General features: G+C 33.6%; 1 protein-coding gene across 1 annotated transcript in view; it reads left to right on the top strand.

Moving 5' to 3' along the window:
* Positions 1-20,922, top strand: part of LOC149903116 (uncharacterized) — a 56,887-nt gene that overhangs the window by 22,789 nt on the left and 13,176 nt on the right. Inside the window, exon 2 of the mRNA XM_090109763.1 lies at positions 6,432-6,527. Coding sequence (XP_089965889.1) covers positions 6,432-6,527 — 96 coding nt within the window. The remainder of the gene's footprint in view (positions 1-6,431; positions 6,528-20,922) is intronic.

The following is a 20,922-nucleotide window of genomic DNA, read 5'->3' as shown; positions in this document are numbered from 1 at the left end:
ACAAAACCAAGTTTTTGGTTTTTTATTTTTAACTACTTCAAAATTTATTTTTTTTCTACGACATTTGGTAGAAACTTGCTTTATTATGTCCCAAATACACTGTAATTTATTTGATTGAAAATATTTATTTTTTCGCCTTATTTTGAATTAATACCAAAAAAACAACCTAATTTTCAATCGAAAAGTCACCCGTCAAAATATCAGCTTTTTTCAAAAACTTTGGGAGCCTTTTATTCATCAAAATCTCTACTTTTATATGGTGTAAAAAAAATAAACCTTACCATAGTAAATTTTCTCAGGAAATGCTTACAAACAGTGTCATAATTAGCTTTTACTAAATCAGGCACACTTCTCGAACTCTATATCTTCTCTTGTATCGGCTTTTCGGTAATATTTCAAAAGAAAAAAAATTATCTGTTCTAAGTATAATATTTTACAGCATATTCAAAAGCAAAATGATGTCGATAAAAACATTTCAGGTAGTTTGAGAAGTGTGCCTGATTTAGTAAAAGCTCATTTTCACACTGTTTGTATGCATTTTCTGAGAACATTTACTATGGTAATGTTTATTTTTTTTTACTCCATATGAAAGTAGAGATTTCAATGAATAAAAGGCTCCCCAAGTTTTTGAAAAAAGCTGATACTTTGACGGGTGACTTTTCGATTGAAAATTAGGTTGTTTTTTTGGTATTAATTCAAAATAAGGCGAAAAAATAAATATTTTCAATCAAATAAATTACAGTGTATTTGAGACATAATAAAGCAAGTTTCTACCAAATGTCGTAGAAAAAAAATAAATTTTGAAGTAGTTAGAAATAAAAAACCAAAAACTTGGTTTTTTGAATTTTTCACCTAAATTTTGAGGTTATGTGAAAAAATTGTCAATAAAAAAGTTGTAGATTTTTTTATTACCTACAACTTTGCCATTGAACTTTTTTCCGTAGGACTTGTAGTTTTGTCGGAAATCAAGAGAAACCATTTTTTTCTCTTAAAAGCTCCCCCCTCCCTTTTCCCGAACTCGGATTGACCGTAATTTATTTTTCCTTTAATTTTCATCATATTCCCCTCCTTTTCTAATGGGTTTCATCTGACTGCGATTTTTTTGCACTTTTTATTATTTTTAAAGGGATCTACCCCAGTGTATACCTTGATAGAGGTATTAAAAAAGATATTTTTTTCTATTTTCTATTTCTATTTAAAACTAGAGGTCCGCCCCGGCTTCGCCCGTGGTACATATTTACGTTTTCTCTACATAAGAACGATCCTCGTAATTCAAGGAATATAATAAAAAAAGAATTATCGAAATCGGTCCACCCGTTCACACGTGATGCCGCGGCCGTGACCAAGGAAAACGGGTTTCATTTTTTTAACCGACTTCAAAAAAAGGAGGAGGTTCTCAATTAGACTGAATTTTTTTATATATATTATATAGGTAGATAAGACCATATCCGTTACAAAATATGTCACACAACAAACACATTTTTTTACATCTGTTTGTCTAATCTCCGAACGCCTAGACTGGTTTGATCAGCATCATAAAATAACTCGATAGGCGGACAAAGTCCTTTGGGCCCCGGCTATAAAATATAAATAAGCCAGACATATAAAAAAATACAATCGCTTAGAATACGAGTTTATAAAATACTTTAAAAAAGACAATTTGTCACCGGGCTTTTTTTGAATCAAAACCGGTTTTAGATATCATTAGTGTCCACAAAACGTGTAGAGATAATTTTAAATGAAAAATTCGATTTTACTTTCATTCGAATGGCGACAAATTACGATATCTTACGGTTTCTGTCTTTATAATTTATTTTTATTGTTTTGTTATTTCTATTCATATCTTTATATAGGCCAATGATATGAGTTTAAAATATAATACAGGTTTAAAATGATAGAATTATTTATAATCGCGTGTTTCAATTTCATATTAAAATACACATAAAATAGTAAACTTTATGTTATCGGGAATTTATAAGAACGACCAATGTAAAACCTGAAAGTAAAATCATATTCATTAAATGAAACCCAAATAAATATCTTAATATACCTATATAAAGCTCGTGTCACAATGTTTGTCCTCAATGGACTCCTAAACCACTCAATCGATTATAATAAAATTCGCACACCATAATATGCAGTTCGATCTAACTTGAGAGATAGGATAGTTTATGTAGGTACCACGGGCGAAGCCGGGGCGGACCGCTAGTTAACCATTATAAATTTCTATATAAAAACTTTTACTTGTTTCATGTGACCTTATGCCATGTCCTTCGAGCAGGATATAGTTGTTTTCAATTCATAATATATCTTATTTAGTACACTAACATTGTAAAATGTCACATTTGTATAATTTTCTTTCGTCTAGGATTCGTCATAAATAACTTGCGTAGGTGTTAATCCGATCGATTATTTCGTAATACCATTTAGGAGAGCAATAAAATATATTTATTTACTTGTAAATGATAAAGAATAGAGTCATTTGAAATACTATTGTATCACTTTTACTTTTTTGGAGTATTTGATGGAGCATTTTTCTAGGTGACATTTTCGGAATGATATGTTTGTAAAAAAAGCTATTTGGTCTGGTATTTTAAGTGCCTTTGATTGTTATTTATCGTTGTATTATTTATTTTATGGGTCATTTACGCATTTAAATGGCGTGATTGTTTTAAGAGGGCATTGTATCAGGCACTCTGTGTGACATATCTATATCTCAAGATAAATTTTTACATGCTACTTTTGAATCAATTTATTTTATTTAAAATTCCATTTGAACGTTAGAACAGACATTATAGGTTTTCTATTGTTTTTTCGTTTGTGAACTACTTACCCACATAAAAATATGTGTACATGAAGATCATTGAAATTAGTTTTAAAGCGAAAATCTCAAGAATTTTTAAAGTGAAACTTTTATTACATCGTCTCAAACTTTTTGGTCTGTGTAGCGCATGTCGCGTGACGGTCGAACCGTCCGTACAAATACGATAATTTTGTGCCTAAGTTTCACTTTTACCGTGGTTTCATAAAACCACACATTTTTTTTTTGTTAGGTAACAGTAGTTTTTTCTGAATATGGAGTACTTTTCTCTCTCAAAATTACTAGATAATAAGAATTCACTTTCTTACCAAATTTTGTGCCAGAAAAAAACCTATATAGGTTACTTCTAATCGGGGTACTGAAGTTGTTTCCTATTGCGTAGTCCAGAATAAGGGATCGCATTATACAGAAGTAAAACAATTAAATCTCAAACCGCATCACAAAGACATGTCGCAACACACAGTATAGAACAGACAGAACAATAACTATGTACATTGTATGTACTTATCGAACTGTTAGAGCGTGCTTTTCTCAGTCTATAAACAATGAACGAAATTTTGTATTATCTTGGATCTAGAGGGTTGGGAAATAAGATCGTTTTTGGAGTTTAGTATATTTCCCGTGGGAGTGGTCTATTTTTTATATGTTAATGAATGTGGGAAGCTAATTGCTTAAACGTTTTGTGTATGTACTGACCAATTAGGAGCATTTGGCTTCATTGTATAAATGTGGTTTTGGACTGTCCTAAGGACTGTCCTAACTTTTCTATATTTAAACGGTATGACAATTGATATACATATGTAGTTGTAGAAATAGAGTTAGAGAATTTCTTTCAATTAAGCCTACGTTATTGTTTTTATATATGTGTTATTTTATGATGAATACCTCGTGTGTAGCAAATAAGAATAGTATAAAGAATTATCTACAAAACTAGTTATGTGGAGAGAGGATGAAATCTATTGCACAGAGATAGAATATTTTCTGAAAAAGATGAAACTGGGTTTAAAAATCTCTATATAGATGTATGTAAATCAACTATCTTGTAATCCTTTCGTAGATATCGAAGAAGTAGTCCTAGTAGTTGCATCAATATTGTTTTTCTGGGAACTAAGAAATCTTAAATGAATCTACAAAGTCTATAATGAAATAAATATAGGCATACAAGTAATAACTACAATTCCTTGCGTTTTCATGCATGAAGATACATGTTTTAACCATGGACGTATAAAAAAAGACGGACGCCGTTTTACGAACAAACAACGTGAAGCCACCGTAGTAAGCTAGCGATCGTGTAAAGACAATGAACACGCACACACTCTCACCATAGTAAGCTAGTCGGCCGCCATTACGTCGTGAACTACCGACTGATTAACTGCGTCACTGTTTCACAAAAAATATTTAAAATGCCGTCTTGCGTGGTTAAATGGTGTCGCAACAGTACAATTTTAAATAACAAAACACAAGGGATTCATTCCACAGGGAAGCAAGTTATTTCTTTTATGTTTTAATGACAAAATTATTACGGCAAAATTTATAGAAAAAAATACAGCCGCCATCGGTATCAACACAGCTGTTGCCATGGCAACATGGCACACACACATGGATGTGTCGCCGCCATTATTAAGCTTCACTCCATGTATAAGCGATATACCGTCCGTCTTTTTTTATACGTCCATGGTTTTAACATTGTCATGTTACTTTTTTAAAGATTAATTAATAAATTGCATTATTGCCAGCAAATCGGAATTTCAAATTCGTTTGAATCGCGTAATGTGTTGTTGTGATTGTTTTTCTTTGCTTTTCTCATCTTGTATTTATATTTATTCTACAGTTACGTGAACCAGGAAAGGATACTGCTTTTGTTTAAGTAAAGATTTAACTCTAGTATTTAGTATTGTTACGTAAATTGGAGAAGTAACTGTTTTGTTCTAAAGAATTTGTCTTGTATTTACTATTGTTATGTAAAGAAGACTCCCCGCTTATTACCTAGTTAATAACATAGTTGTCCCTCGAAACCCAATGCTCTGTTCTTATACAATCTAAACCCGGAAGGTGCACTATTTTAGCGTGTTAACGATTATCCAAGCCTTCCGTTTTACGAAACTCACGAATGTTATGTAAACTGATTGTGATTGGAGTAAACGGGAATGAGTCATTTACTTGTCTTTGAAAGACGGGAATTATGTTTTCAGGTACTTTACTCACACACACGTACGTAAAGGAAACTCACACATATACACCATATGAGTTTTCTTTATGTATGTGTGAGTTTTGTTATAGTGTGTAGGTGTACGCACAGTTTGTGGTTTTATTGGGATTTGTGAATGTTTGTCGATGTGGATGTGATTATTACGATTAAATCTCTTGTTCATCTGATTACCTATATCTAAAATAATGTTGGTTTGAACAATCAAAATAATAATATCAGGTAGAGGTTGATTTTTATTATAGTATAATTAAATTCTTAGTAAAAGTCTTAGTTCAAAACAGTAGTGAAAGCACAGAGTGAAATGTAATAGTAAAGGATGTCAAAGAGCAAGTGCGTGGATACTAAATTTATGATGATTTATAAATGTGAATTTTTTTTCATTACCATTCTCTATTCGCTACGGCAAATTGTAGTTGCTTCGTTTTTTTATGAACCTATTTTTACACATAATTCCTATTGTATTATTCACAATAACATCTGACTTCTTCATTGGTAATACTTAAACAATGTCATTGTATAACAATTTTCCACGCGTGTGACTAATTTCAGATATTCTTGAAGTTATAAATACATTTATAGCCTAGTTTAATAGGTAATGATTATATCATTTTACATTTCTATGTTTTTATCGTCAATGTTTATGTTCTTGTGTAATAAATTGCGGTTTTTATAATGTTTACATTGTACAGACAGTATTTCTTATGTTAATTGAATTAAATTGATAATCTTATGCGTGAACTGTCAAATTGACAGGTGTAGCAAATGTGTGCTATTATAACATGTATCGCATTGTATTGTTAAATCATACAATAGTATTACGTGACTACAATATACGTATATTATTGAATTGATCTTGATTTGAAAAAAAAAGTTAATACATAAATACTATAGGTACTTATTATGGTGATTAATATAGCTCCGCTGCGGCGCTGCTATCGGTTTCTATAACATTTTCATAGTTACTATTTTTTTTTATTTAATTATATCTATGTGTATGTACTTAGTTAGGTCAAAATTAGAGTGATTGTTTTCGGGCTCTATATTTTTATCCTAATGAAATTTATAGGCTGCAGCGAAACCCGATATTCACCTTCAATTTAACATTGCATTACATTATCTGTGATTGTTTTATCTTGATGTGAATACCTACTAATCTGTAAAAATATCTGTAAAGTACCTAGTTATACCACATTCCACACACGCACTATTATATAGTCTGTATTTAAATTAATTAATAGATAAAAATATGTATAAATTATGTTTTAAATGCCGGCAATGGATCCAAGCACCCACAATGTAAAACGATACCCACATAGCTATAATACACCACACGCTACGCTTCCTAATTATAATATATAAAGATATTTATACAAAATAATAAATTATTTAAATTGTTTACAGGCCGGCAAGCTCGGCCGAGTCAAGATCCCGGCCACTCGGTTCACCTGTCAAGGTCGCGCGTCGGGCTACTATGCAGATGTCGATACTGGCTGCCAGGTAACTTTCACTGCTTTTTACTGCTATAAAAAATACGTTACGCCACAGATTATTATTCTATACATAGGTTGGCAACCTCTTATCTATTAAAATATTTGTAAGCTTGGTACTTGGGTGTCCTTTTTCATTAGTTCATTAGATGAAGATGATTTATTTTTCAGCGTGTATTTTTAGAAGTTTTAATTTAAATAATTATGCGGTTGGACTAAAGCAAAGGGGGCGCAGGACTTAAAAAATTTTTGATGGAGTTGGTGTCATTATAACACCTATTTATTATTGTTTTATCGTAAAGATTACGCTAATATAAGCATGTTTTATAGGAACAACTTTTCTCTAAAATCAAAAATGGCCGAGATATTCGCCCTCAAAGATTGATGGTTTTCATTAGGTTAGGTTAGGTTAGGTTAGGTTTGTTAAAAAAAAAACTACACAGAAATAGGAGCCCCGCGAAGCGGGGCTCCGTCGACGCGCAAAAAAAAAATTTTTTTCACTTTTGATCAAAAAATTTCTAAGTCCTTACTTTGCGCCCCCTTTGCTTTAGGCGGACCAATTATGCATTTAGGTAAAGCCATGGTATAGCTGTTATATTACTGAAGCTTTTGGCTGTTCGTCTGTTCGATATCTGCATCTTTTACCGAATAGGTAATCTCTGGTCACCGGTCGAAGGGAGTGCCAGTGAAAAACTGTTTCATTACATATATGTACCAAAAAAGTTATATATAGGTACACAGTCATGGATTCAAAGTAGTAAACGATTTGTTAATGATTATGTATTCTTGTAATTTTAGATGTGTCGTGATTCAAGTAGTTTATCCCATAAGAGGAATTCCATAAAAAATATAAGAACCTTTTCACCAACTTCTTAGATTCTAAAATCAGAACAAAACTCGAACGATGTCCATTAATACTTGTTTAACGAGATTTGCATTTGCTTTTTTATGAAGCGCTTTTAGAATGAACATCTTCGTATAGGTGCCGACGTAAAGATGCGTTTTTTTCAAGGGTAACTTGTTTTCGAACATTTAAGTAGTATTAGTAATTTAGTAATAATTAATAATATTATGCATTAATCAAATAAAGGAAAAGTTTGAGACTACACATAATTAGGTGTTATTCGGTTTGATAATATTACTGTTTCTAAAAATGCGATATAACAAAACAACATTACAGAAATAATAACAATCGAGATACCTAAATAGTTTCCATCTTTAAATTATGGCTCTGACTTGTTCTTCTGTGCACATTTCTTATTCAACTATGTGCGATGAGTATTTTCTTTTAAAAATAGAAGAAGTTGAATCATGTTCGGCAGGATTCGAACTTGCGTCTTTCTGTCATTCCGGGACGTTTATAAAGCACTAGTGGTCCGCCCCGGCTTCGCCCGTGGTACATATTTCGCAATAAAAGGTAGCCTATGTCCTTTCTCGGGTATCAAAATATCTCCATACCAAATTTCATGCAAATTGGTTCAGTAGTTTAGGCGTGATTGAGTAACAGACAGACAGACAGAGTTACTTTCGCATTTATAATATTATAGTATGGATTTGAATGCTATAAAACAAAATATCAAATTTTAGGTTTTTGTGATATTAAGAGATTTAACAAAAATTATTAACAAATATTGTTAATGTTAAGGGAACTTAAATAATAAAATACAATATTTATCCTGGAAGTGATAACTATTATAGGAACAAGAACATTAGATTTACATACTGGTAAACAAACTTTACATAACCTTATATGTAATTATGAGAAGATTTATGACATAAGTATACGTAACATTATTTAATAGAAGTAATAGAACAACGTTGTTACTGGGATGCTGCAATATATAATAATGTCTATGGTATTTGAACTAATGTCATAGAGTAAAAAACTGTTATGATTTTTTTTTTCATAATAAGATGGTAAGAAAATATTTCCAAATTTGCTAAACCCGTGCAAACTATAGTTTATACTATAGTCTACTGTCTATTAGACATGGGTAGGTAATGCGTGTAATAGTACAAAAGTAATATCACTTTGACACGTAATGCAACATCACGCATTACGCATCAGTTACAAACATCACTCGCATCACTCTTTTTTTTATTTTGTTTTACATTTGCTTGCGTTCATTACAATTATTAACAAACAACATAAAGTACGTGGCCAAGTATGAAGGAAAATCAACTACATTTTTTTAATATATTACTTAAATTGTAATTTTACGATATGTAATAACTAATAAGTATTGCAGTTATTATTGCTATTTTTCAATATTATGATCTGTAATACTTCACATATCACCATTAATATAATATAAACATTATAATATTATTAATGTCATCATTTCATTAAAAATCGATCGGGTAATGTGTGATGTTACGGAGTAATATCACTTCCGTGGAAGAGATGCGTGATGTTGCATTACTATTTGACGTACTGTTTTGCGCATGTCTACTGTCTATACACCCTTGATGCAATCTATTAAACTCGATTAAACTCCACACTTCAGAAAATAAAAAAAAATACAAAGGCTACAGACCTGTTACAAAGGCGCGCGAACCTTCGCGAAATACAGATTATCAATAATTATCTGGCAGGACGAGATCTCATTGACCTTTGCCTGAATACTGTTTTAAAAATGTCCCTGATCCTTCAACTGACGTATGATTAACGTTGTTTTTACATCATATTATGGACATAACAATATAGGTGTAATTTTAAAAATAAAAGTCGATGGTTAACTTTAATATTGAGAAATATAATCTGTGAAATGTCAACGTCTTATGTCCAATGATTACTAATGTCATAATATGCCGCATGTAATAAATCACAGAAGGATAATACTGGTTGATTCTTGATTTATTATCAATTTATTATAAATAAATTAAAAGAAAGTTCCCTTCGATGTATAAATTATGGTGGTTAGGTTATAATTATCGAGAGTTAATGAAACAATAGAAAAGAATATCTATTTAATAATTATAGTTTTGAAACAATAGGCAACTGAAACGGATAAATGCAAACTTTGAATCGTAATTAAAATGTTTTCAAATTTTGAAATTTATTGATAACTAAGAAAAGAGCTATTAGTATGCTTCTTATACAGGGTGTCCCAAAAAGTAGTGATATACTGAAGCTGGGAGGTAGAGGACTTAGAGGGCTATCCGAATCACCCCCATGTGTGTTATGCGATTTTTCGTATTTTCGGAGTTATTACATTTTTTTCAATTTTTCATCTATCGCCGAGTACGATGAGATTTTTATTTATGGTGACGTGAATTATTGCGCTAGATGCTTGATTTTTTTTGTGTGCTAAGCTGAAAGATAGGCCAATTCAGTATGGTAACATTTACTATCGTTAGATCTTCGAATGGAATAAAAAAAAGAATTAAATGCCAAGAAAGATAAAATTACCCAGTATGTTCATAACTTCAAGGGCCCATAAAAAAATAAAATCACATAAAAAAGGTTTTCCATTTGGCTTTTAAAAACTTGCTCTATCGATCAGGTAGCTACCCTAAAAATTTCATTTTATTATTCTGAAGGCTTCAATCGAAAAATTGAAATCTAAATGTGGTAAGTGCAAAATTTTTAGTAACATGATGATCATTAAAACCAATAAATAGGTGTTTAAAAATGATTTTTTTTTAAATAGCCCCGCTGTTGCTCAATGCAAGTGCGACATCACCGTAAAAAGTTGTCTTTTTAATGTCTGAATGCTCTTTTATCATTTTTAATGGTTTCTTCTGCTACTATGAATTTCCGGGTTATTTCGTCCAAATTGTGGCAGTCTCTCGTCTTTGTAGTATCCCCACGGAAAAAATTCAATAGGGTTTATGTCCGGAGACCGTGGAGGCCAGGCTAAAGGGCAAAAATACCCTGAAAGATGGATTGGTCGTTGCAGCCTGCGCATGCGCCGGTGACGCCTGCTTTAAAGCCTAGCCTCCACGGTCCCTCGACCTAAACCCCATTGATTTGTTTCAATGGGGATACTAAAAAGACTTCGGCTACTTGAGAGAATGCCCCAATTTGGACGAAATAACCCGGAAATTCATAGTAGCAGAAGAAACCATTAAAAATGATAAAAAAGCATTCAGACATTTAAAAGACAACTTTTTACGGTGATGTCGCACTTGCACTGAGCAACAGCGGGGCTATTTAAAAAAATTCTGGTAATTAAACACCTATTTATTGGTTTTAATGATCATCATGTTAATAAAAATTTTGCACTTACCACATTTAGATTTCAATTTTTCGATTGAAGCCTTCAGAATAATAAAATGAAATTTTTAGGGTAGCTACCTGATCGATAGAGCAAGTTTTTAAAAGCCAAATGGAAAACCTTTTTTATGTGATTTTATTTTTTTATGGGCCCTTGAAGTTATGAACATACTGGGTAATTTTATCTTTCTTGGCATTTAATTCTTTTTTTTATTCCATTCGAAGATCTAACGATAGTAAATGTTACCATACTGAATTGGCCTATCTTTCAGCTTAGCACACAAAAAAAATCAAGCATCTAGCGCAATAATTCACGTTACCATAAATAAAAATCTCATCGTACTCGGCGATAGATGAAAAATTGAAAAAAATGTAATAACTCCGAAAATACGAAAAATCGCATAACACACATGGGGGTGATTCGGATAGCCCTCTTGGTCTTCTACCTCCCAGCTTTCGTTCATCACTACTTTTTGGGACACCCTGTATTTTTATTGGATTCAAAGAGAAGGTTTTAACTTTTATCTTTTTGTTTTGTTATTGAGGTCTCATCGTTTGCGGTCTTATCAAAGTGCCCAAAACCTACCTACTTAAAATTCTGCAGATAAGTGGTTAAATATTTTTATATACTTACATATTTATGTAGTAAGTACAACTTGTTTGCATCTTCGATCGGAATACTTGCCACTAACCGCTATCTAAAGCGGGCACCCATCAATTGATAGGTCACGGCTAAAAGTGCTTACCCATAATACGTTAATGCTTCAAATATTTTTAATCGCTTATCTTGAATACTTCAACATTTTTTGATGATTAACTCAAAAGTAAGCACTTGATAATTTTGATGGTATGCACTAAGGTATTAAATAGAGAAGCTACCTACTTACATACTTACGTAATGGTCTTTTGTAAATTGTGTAATTGTTCTAAAAGGTACCTACATATTTTCGTTTTTGCACATAAATAAAATTATCCCACTTTATGGATTGTTTTACAAACTTTATAAACCGAAGTCATATTATTACATAATATCTAAAAGATACACACTCACACACTCGATTTACTCATTGCCAAATAATATGATTAAATGTACACATGAATAAATGGATTAAATAAACCAATGCGTTATAAAAAGCAATTAAGATGCAAAATAATTTGTACTTAACATTTCACCAAGTCAAGGTCGAAAGCAGATGCCTAAGTTATCTAGGTTATCGGTGTATTCATTCACACAGCCTACGTGTGAGAGAGACAGAATTGGTGAATGGGTTAAATCTATGGCATTTAATAAGCTATGCCAAAACGGTCTTTTATTGGATAATACAGTGACATGTTGCTAAACTCAGTTCGATGGCATTGTAAAATAATTTGGAAAATCCAAAAGTGCACGCCTCATAATTTTTTTTTAATAAATATTTATTAATTATTATTTTTGTTTATTTAATAACAATTAAACCACATCGAATCAGACCCTGAAAAATGAAAGGGTTCTATTCCTGAGCATACTCAAGCGTAAGAGAAAAAAAAAGACTCGATTAGTAAAGTATTTCGGTCGCTATCGTGTTAACAAGAAAAAGGATCCGCACATACAGACACACGGACGTCCAAGACAGAACTTTTTTAAACTGTTTTTTAACTAGTTTAAATAACAAAAATGACATCAAAAATATCATGAACGTTAAAAATAGTGTTTTTTCTTAATATGTGTGTGTATGTATTATCTTACAAGTGCAATGTATGATACATAAAGACATTTTAAGTTTGAGAAATCAGATGTTTTGCGCGAAGTGACAGTAGTACCCACCTCAACGCTTCGCTTATGAGGCGTGCAATACATTTAAAATTTGGGGAAACTAAACAAATTAACAAAAAACCTCAAAAAACAGATAGACAAAACACATTCGGAAATAAATGAAGACATAAGTAATAAAATGTTGGATAATACACATTTTTGAATTATACAATATACAGGGTGTAATCGTTAAGTGTGCACAGGCGATTTTTCCGTAAGTATTACAGATAACAAAAAACTTTAAACTGATATCGAAAGTACTTAACCTAATGAGTAAAATGGCCGTAATAAATTTTTAAAAATAAATCGAGAAATATCAAAAAAATTATCTTTAAACCCTCCCATACATTAAAGTATGAAATATGAATATCCCATATACCTACATTTAATATGAAAGGTTTTAGCTTTCTTTTTTTTTTGGTTTTCTGCTTTAATTACTTCGCAAATTTGAAGTGACATTTTCCACGTTTTTCCGGACATTTTCACGCATTTTCCGGATATTTTCCGGGAATTTTCCAGGCATTTTCCGGACATTTCCCTGACATAGCCTGTAAATGTCTGGAAAATCCCCGGGAAATGCTAGGAAAATCCCCGGAAAATGCCAGGGAAATGTCCGGAAAATGTCTGGAAAACATCCGGAAAATCCCCGGGAAAGGGCGCTTGTGCACTACAAGGAATTTTACTGTCCGGCATTCCGATTTTTTACGGTCCGGTATGGCACGCCATTAATCTAAATGCTAGCTTGTCCACTATACGTAATTTTACTGTCCGACATTTCACTTTTCCCTATTCCGGATGGTTTTTTGTGTCTACGAGTCGCTGTACATATAATTGTTTTCAAATGCCCACTAGCTTGGATTTCACTCTTTTTACAGCATATGCCAATTGAAAGCAAGCTCTTGTTTTACTTCCTTTTAGCTGGCAATGTGATTTGAAAAGTCGGTATTGTTATTTTTATATACATTGACCAAGCATTGACCTATAATTATTATCTAAGTAAGTGTTGGTAAGTTAAAGTTCAAGTGGGAATAGATTTAGCTTCTCGTCACCGATTAAAATAAATAAGTGAAACACGCATTTTAAATCTCTTACGGAACTTTAAGTGACTAATATAATATTTCACCTTCTATATTTTTACTCGTTTCTTGTAAAATGCGAAAACAATCATTTATGATAGCATTATACCGCCAAACTTCCTTGAACTGTACCGCACTGATCCGAGTAAAGACGGACAGGTGCACAAGCAATTCATCGGTTTTTTCATGCCACACCGGACCGTAAAAAATCGGAATGCCGGACAGTAAAATTCCTTGTAGTGCACAAGCGCCCAAATGCTCGGAAAATCCCCGGAAAAAGCCTGGGAAATTCCCGGAATATAACCGGAAAATGCCTGGGAAATGCTCGGAAAATACGTGGAAATTTCCGGAAAAACCGTGGAAAATCTCTGGAAAATGCCTGGAAAATATCCGGAAAATGCGTGAAAATGTCCGGAAAATCCCCGGAAAATGCCTGAGAAATGTCCGGAAAATGACTGGGAAATGCGTGGAAAATCCCCGGAAAATGCCAGGGAAATGTCCGGAAAATGTCTGGGAAACATCCGGAAAATCCCCGGAAAATGCCTGGGAAATTCCCGGAAAATGCCTGGAAAATCCCGGAAAATGCCAGGGAAATGTCCGGAAAAGTCTGGAAAACATCCGGAAAATCCCCGGGAAATGCTCGGAAAATCCCCGGAAAAGCCTGGGAAATTCCCGGAAAATGCGTGAAAATGTCCGGAAAATATCCGGAAAATGCCTGAGAAATGTCCGGAAAATGTCTGGGAAATGCGTGGAAAATCCCCGGAAAATCCCCGGAAAATGTGGACTATGGACTATTTTATTTATTAAATCATGTGACCTTGTATTACCACAATTCTGACAAATAAAATAATTTGAATTTGAATTTGAATTTTAGAGCAGCTTATCACATAACCGATTTTTATTTAAATAAATAAATAAATAAAAATCGTTTATTTGTTTCAAAACACAGTTTACAATCATTTTAGAATACACTAGTCCCCACACTAGGATCCCCTGTGTTGTGGGAAACTAGTCTCTTCCTATGTTACAGAAGTATTTTTTAGTTTCTAAAAATTAAAAGCTATACATTGCAGTGTAAGAAATATAACAAAAAACGAAAAACGAAAATAAAATATTTAACAAACTCCAGTGTATGTGTGAGCGAGTGTGCGTGCATGTGAGTGTGTTTGAGTGTGTGCATGTTTATGTGTGTGTGTGTGTGTGTGTGTGTGTGTGTGTATGTGTGTTTTATTTTTCACTGACAAGCAATGCTTCAGTTTCACTATAATTTAAGTTAAGTAAAAGTTGTTCTAATCTCTTTTTAAAAATATATATACAGTAGCACCTCGTTAAGTCGAACCTCGATAAGTCAAAAACCTCCAAATCTCGAAAAAATGTCTTGTTCCCTTCCCTTCAAACCCGAAAACCTCCGTAACTTGAAATCTTGGCCCTCTGTTAGTCGAAATAATCACCGAGTCCCTCCAAGCCATTTTGGTACATATTTTCACTCTATAACTCGAAAAATTAAATTTGACCTCTGTATCTCGAACATGGCAACATTTTATTTTACAATCTTTATAACTTGATCATTTGGACTTTAACAACTTGCCGACAGTGCAGTACACTATAATTGTTTCTTAGAAAACATTTTAGGAGTATACGATAATAAATTTATGACTCACGTAAACACGTGTTTGCATTAAGTAGGTATCTGATGACGAAATTATCGATTCAGTAGCTCAGAAAACCGATACTAATGATTAAGATGACATAGAAGACGTGAATAGTACATGCGCTCTATGCGTTTCCATCAAAGAGGCAAGAACCACATTGAATACCTTACGAAATTTTATAGAGCAAACTCTCAAAAATTTCTCTGAAGAAGAAGAATTTTCTGTTATTTATAGATTAGATAATGCTAGAGAACAACCAAATTATCTAAAGCAAAAAAAATACTGACTTTTTTAATGCCATATTTTTGATTTTAAAATGATTTGAAATAATGTTGATTTATAATAAATAAAAACATGTTTGTCACCTCTGCAAGTTGAATTTTAATGTATTTTACCTCTCTAACTCAAAATTTATAAGAATAAACCTCAAACTCTTTATGTCGAATCAAAATCCGCCTAAGTCGAAATCCTCCATAAGTTGAAAACTCTATAACTCGAATTTTTTGGCGTCTCCCTTGATATTCGACTTATAGAGGTGCTACTGTAGATGCATTTATTATATTTACATTTAATCTTTTAATGAACTTATTGTAGAGGAAAGGGCCCCTATAACTATAAAAGCGTTTGACAAAATAGGTATTACATTTCGGAAGCGTGAAATTGACTCGTCTTGGGGCTCTTGATGTTGGTGCAAAGGTTTGCTTAGACATTTTGTGGAACTTTTGTGCGGTAGCCAGAATGTAAAGTTGACGGACTGACAGAACTTTTGTGTCGGCGTAGAGTGTAGATGTAGCATATCGAAAAGGTTTCTTGTAAGCAACTTTGAGTATTGCCCGTTGAGCGCGCTCAATTTTAAGCATAAGGGTGGAACCGCCGCCTCCCCAGACTGAAATGCAATAAGAAATAATGGATTCGCAGAGTGCTTTGTAAACTAATTTTATTGTATGGGCATCGGCAACTGAACGTAATTTTTTAAATATGTGTATAAGCTTTCTAATCCTAGAGCACAGTGTATTTATCTGAGGTTCCCAGGAAAGTTTGGAATCAATGATGACTCCCAGATATTTTATTTCATTAACTTCTACAATGGATGGACATAAACAAGAAGAAGAGTTTGTACACGAATGTATTTGAAGATTTAGCGACGTAGGTGGGACAGAGCGACTCGTTATACTGAAACTGATGAATTTAGTTTTGTCAATGTTCAAGGTTAAAAGGTTGTCCTGTAACCAAGAAGCGACAGTAAGAAGACCATTTTGAGCTACAGCTTTTACTTCGTTCCAAGAGTTAGAATAAAATACGAGAGCTGTGTCATCTGCAAAAGAGAACAAATTGGTATATGGAAGGGAAAGGGAGCAGAGATCGTTCATGTACAGTAAAAACAATGTAGGAGCGAGCACGCTGCCTTGAGGCAAGCCATATGGGATGTTCATCAGAGTGCTATGTTGATTATTTATGCATACTCTTTGGCGACGGTCAGTAAGGTAAGAAGTGAACCATTGCAGAGCGATGCCTCGAACTCCGTACAATTCCATCTTACGTAAAAGAATGGGCCGCGAGACAGTGTCGAAAGCTTTCGCCAGATCCAGGAATACCGCGATGCATTTCTGTCCTGAGTCTAACTTATTGCTAATGCAATCAACAAGGGAGGAAACAGCACCGTCAGTAGACCTGTTCTGGCGAAAGCCAAATTGGTTGCAAGCAAGTAGCGATTCTTTTTCCAGATAGGAAAGTAGCCTTTTATTTACGACTTTTTCCAGAATTTTGGATAGCGTCGGGAGAAGAGATATGGGTCGATAATTAGAGAACGTTAATTTGCAACCAGATTTATGAATTGGGATGACGTTTGCGATTTTCCAGTCATCTGGGAATGTACCCGTAGTAATACTGAGATTACATAAGTATGTAATCGGGGCAGCAAGGCAGGTTTTTGACATAATAATCATTTTACTTGGAATATTATCCCATCCACAGCTAGAAGAGGTTTTGAGGCTACTAATTAAATTGGCAATTTCAAGTTCGTCGGTCGGTGTTATGAAAAAAGATTTTGTAAAATTAGGTATAGATGTCTTAGCGGCAAGAAGATTCTCAGAGGTATTGAGTTTTTGTAATGTTTTATTTGCAAGATTTTTACCTATGTTAGTAAAGTATTCATTGGTTTTGCAAAGAGACTCGTCAATGGAGTCAGAACATTTTAATAAATCATCAGAATTAGAGTTGGGCGAGTTTAAACTACAGATATCTTTAATAGTCGACCATAACCGCTTTGAATTGCCTTTATTTTTCTTTAAATTTTCACTATCATGGAAGTTTTTAAGATTTTGGAGAATATTATTACAATAATTACGATAACGTATGTATTTTTCTTGCAGTACGGCATCCTTAGGGCGCTTCCTAGCAATGTTGTGGAGACGATCTCTTCGTCTAACGCAACGGAGTAAACCGGGCGTAATCCATTGTTTTCTAATGGCCTTAGAATTTGGAATTGTACGGGGTGGCCCAGAAAGACCGAAGTGGTGTGAATTCCTTATAACTTTTTTATTATAATTTTTTTTTTCTTTTCTTTTCAGTATTTTGTAAAGAAGACTTGGATAATTTATAATGGAGCAATACACAATTGAACAACGTGCCCAAATTGTTGAAATTTACTTTTCAAATCAACGGTCCATTGTGTTGACTCAGCGTGCATACCGTCGTCAATTTAATGTGCGGGTTGCACCCTCTCAGTCAACAATAAACCGTCTGGTTGCAAATTTTCGAGAACGAGGAGCAGTAAGGAACCTTCCTGGTCCCGGCAGACACCGAACTGTTCACACGGCTGACAATATTCAAGTGGTACAGGAGAGTATTCGGGAGGATCCAGAAACATCAACCAGGAGACGTTCGTCACAACTGGGCCTCTCAAGAACGTCGCTGCAGCGAATTTTGCACACCATAGGATTGTTTCCATACAAAATTCAACTTGTCCAAGAATTGAAACCAACAGATTACCAGCAACGACTTGACTATGCAATTTATTTCCAGCAAAAAGCACAAGAGAATCCAAATTTTATTCATAACTTAATAATGAGTGACGAAGCCCATTTTCAATTAAATGGGTTCGTTAACAAGCAAAACTGTAGGATATGGGCTACGGAAAACCCGAGAGTACTTCATCAACGACAATTGCACCCAGTTAAGTGTACCGTTTGGTGCGGTGTTTCTTCAGAAAGGATCATTGGCCCATTTTTTTTTGAAAATGAACAAGGTGTCGCCATTTCCGTCAATGGTGATCGATATCGGGCCATGTTGCAAAATTTTGTAAGGCCAGCCGTGGAAAACCATCCGCAAATATGGTTCCAACAGGATGGAGCCACAGCGCACACTGCGAGGGCCACAATGACTCTTTTACGCGACATCTTTGGTGAAAGAATAATTTCTCGTAACAGCAATTTTAATTGGCCTCCGCGTTCCCCGGATTTAACCGCTCCAGACTGTTTTCTTTGGGGCTATTTAAAAGGAAAAGTTTATGTTAATAAGCCTAGGACTATTGAGGAGTTAAAAACCAATATTCGAGAAGAAATTAACAACATATCACCGGAAGTTTTGCGAAAGGTCATGGAAAATGTGTTGGAAAGAGCACATTTGTGCGAAGCAGAATATGGCCACCACTTGCGGGATATCATTTTTAATAACTAATCCAAAAATATTCCCCATAAATTTAATGTATTTAAAAAAAAAAAAAATTAAAAAAATATCTCTTAAATAAAAAGTTATAAGCAATTCACACCACTTCGGTCTTTCTGGGCCACCTTGTACAACAGCTTGAATTGTTTTTAATCGCTGTGTGAAGTGGATTGACAAAAGCTGCCACTGCTTCGTTAATGTTGTCGATGCTGTACAAGAATTGCCAGTCAATATTTTGAATATCATTATGAAGATTATCAAAATTAATTTTTTTAGATTTCTGTGAAGGAGGGAATGGTTCAAAATTGTTGAGGGTAACACCCACTATAACAGCATCATGGTCGGATACTGCTGAAGGACAAACAGCGACACGGCAAGATAATTGGCTTTTGATTTGTGCATGGTCTAAACAGCTGTCGCCCCGTGTCGGCAGGTTATGGCCTGAGGTTATTCCATAGTAAGCCAAGAGATCAAGATATTTATGGACTCTGGAGTCTGAACAGGAATTCCTTATATCGATATTGAGATCCCCTACGATAAATATGGACTTATTTTGGTACGATAAGATCAAACGTTCCAGCGATATTAAAAAGTCGTCAATATTGTGAAATGACGGGGATCTGTATATTGATATAATAACAATGTTGCTATTCAAAACGGTAACCGTGCAGTTGGCATCAGTAAACGAAGGTTCGTGATTCTCAACTTGCAAGCTCGATTTAAAAAGTAGAACAATGCCATCACTTTTATTTAAGAATTTGTTTGATTTAAATAGAGAGTAGCCAGCCAGATTTAAATATGTAAATGATTCATCAATCCAACATTCAGTTAGGATTATGAGGTCAGGAGCAAAATTGAGTCTATTCAAGAATAAGGAAAAACTATCAAAATTCTTATGAATGCTTCTTATATTTTGGCTTACGATGGTGAGATGACAAGAATTAAAGTAGTTGGAACAACTTTCGGGACATGACAAAAGTGCATTTTGAATAAGCGGCGTGTTATCAATGTTATTAATTAGCTTTAAGTTATCGAATGTTATAAATTATTTTAAAATAGAGGAATTCGAATATATATGCATAAAAAGAAAAAGTATGTAAATAGATGTGAGATAAGATTATTAAATTGATTCCCAATATAGTTAATATTTTAGTATATGGTGAAAAATAATTATTTGTGAGTGAGATTGAGTATATTATGTGAAGTGTGTAAGGAATGTTAACATTAAATTGTGATTTAATCAACAAGCTGGAGTTTGTACTGTTATTAAATTTATAATACGAAGGCAAAGAGATGAGTAGTTTATAAAAGTGATTTTTTCTTACTTCTAGTCATTTATTGTTTTGGAGAGATTTAAGATGGTTTTCGTTTTTCACCAAGATGTAGGGGGCCCCATCGTATTTTCTTAGATAGATATTCCCGTTGGGATGTCTGGGAAACATCCGGAAAATCCCCGGAAAATGCCTGGAAAATCCCGGAAAATGCCAGGGAAATGTCTGGAAAATGTCTGGAAAATATCCGGAAAATGTGTGGAAATGTCCGGAAAAAGCGTAGAAAATGCCTGGAATATGCCCGGAAAATGCTCGGAAAATCCCCGGAAAATATCCGGAAAATGCGTGAAAATGTCCGGAAAAAGCGTGGAAAATGCCACTTCAAATTTGCGAAGTAATTAAAGCAGAAAACCAAAAAAGAAAATATTGAAAACATAGAAATTTTCATATATTAAATGTATATGGGATATTCATATTTCATACTATGTATGGGAGGGTTTAAAGATAATTTTTTTTGATATTTCTCGATTTATTTTTAAAAATTTATTACGGCCATTTTACTCATTAGGTTAAGTACTTTCGATATCAGTTTAAAGTTTTTTGTTATCTGTAATACTTACGGAAAAATCGCCTGTGCACACTTAACGATTACATCCTGTATAATATAATGCTTTACAGGGAAAAAATATTCCCGTGATTCCCATTGTAACTAAAATTGCACTCGGTCTA

This window comes from Colias eurytheme, chromosome 14, assembly GCF_061535395.1.
Source record: "Colias eurytheme isolate Ceu_HAF_F1 chromosome 14, ilColEury1 Martin Lab GWU primary, whole genome shotgun sequence".
In the NCBI taxonomy this organism is placed as follows: domain Eukaryota; kingdom Metazoa; phylum Arthropoda; class Insecta; order Lepidoptera; family Pieridae; genus Colias; species Colias eurytheme.
This window is presented reverse-complemented; position numbering and strand designations above follow the sequence as displayed.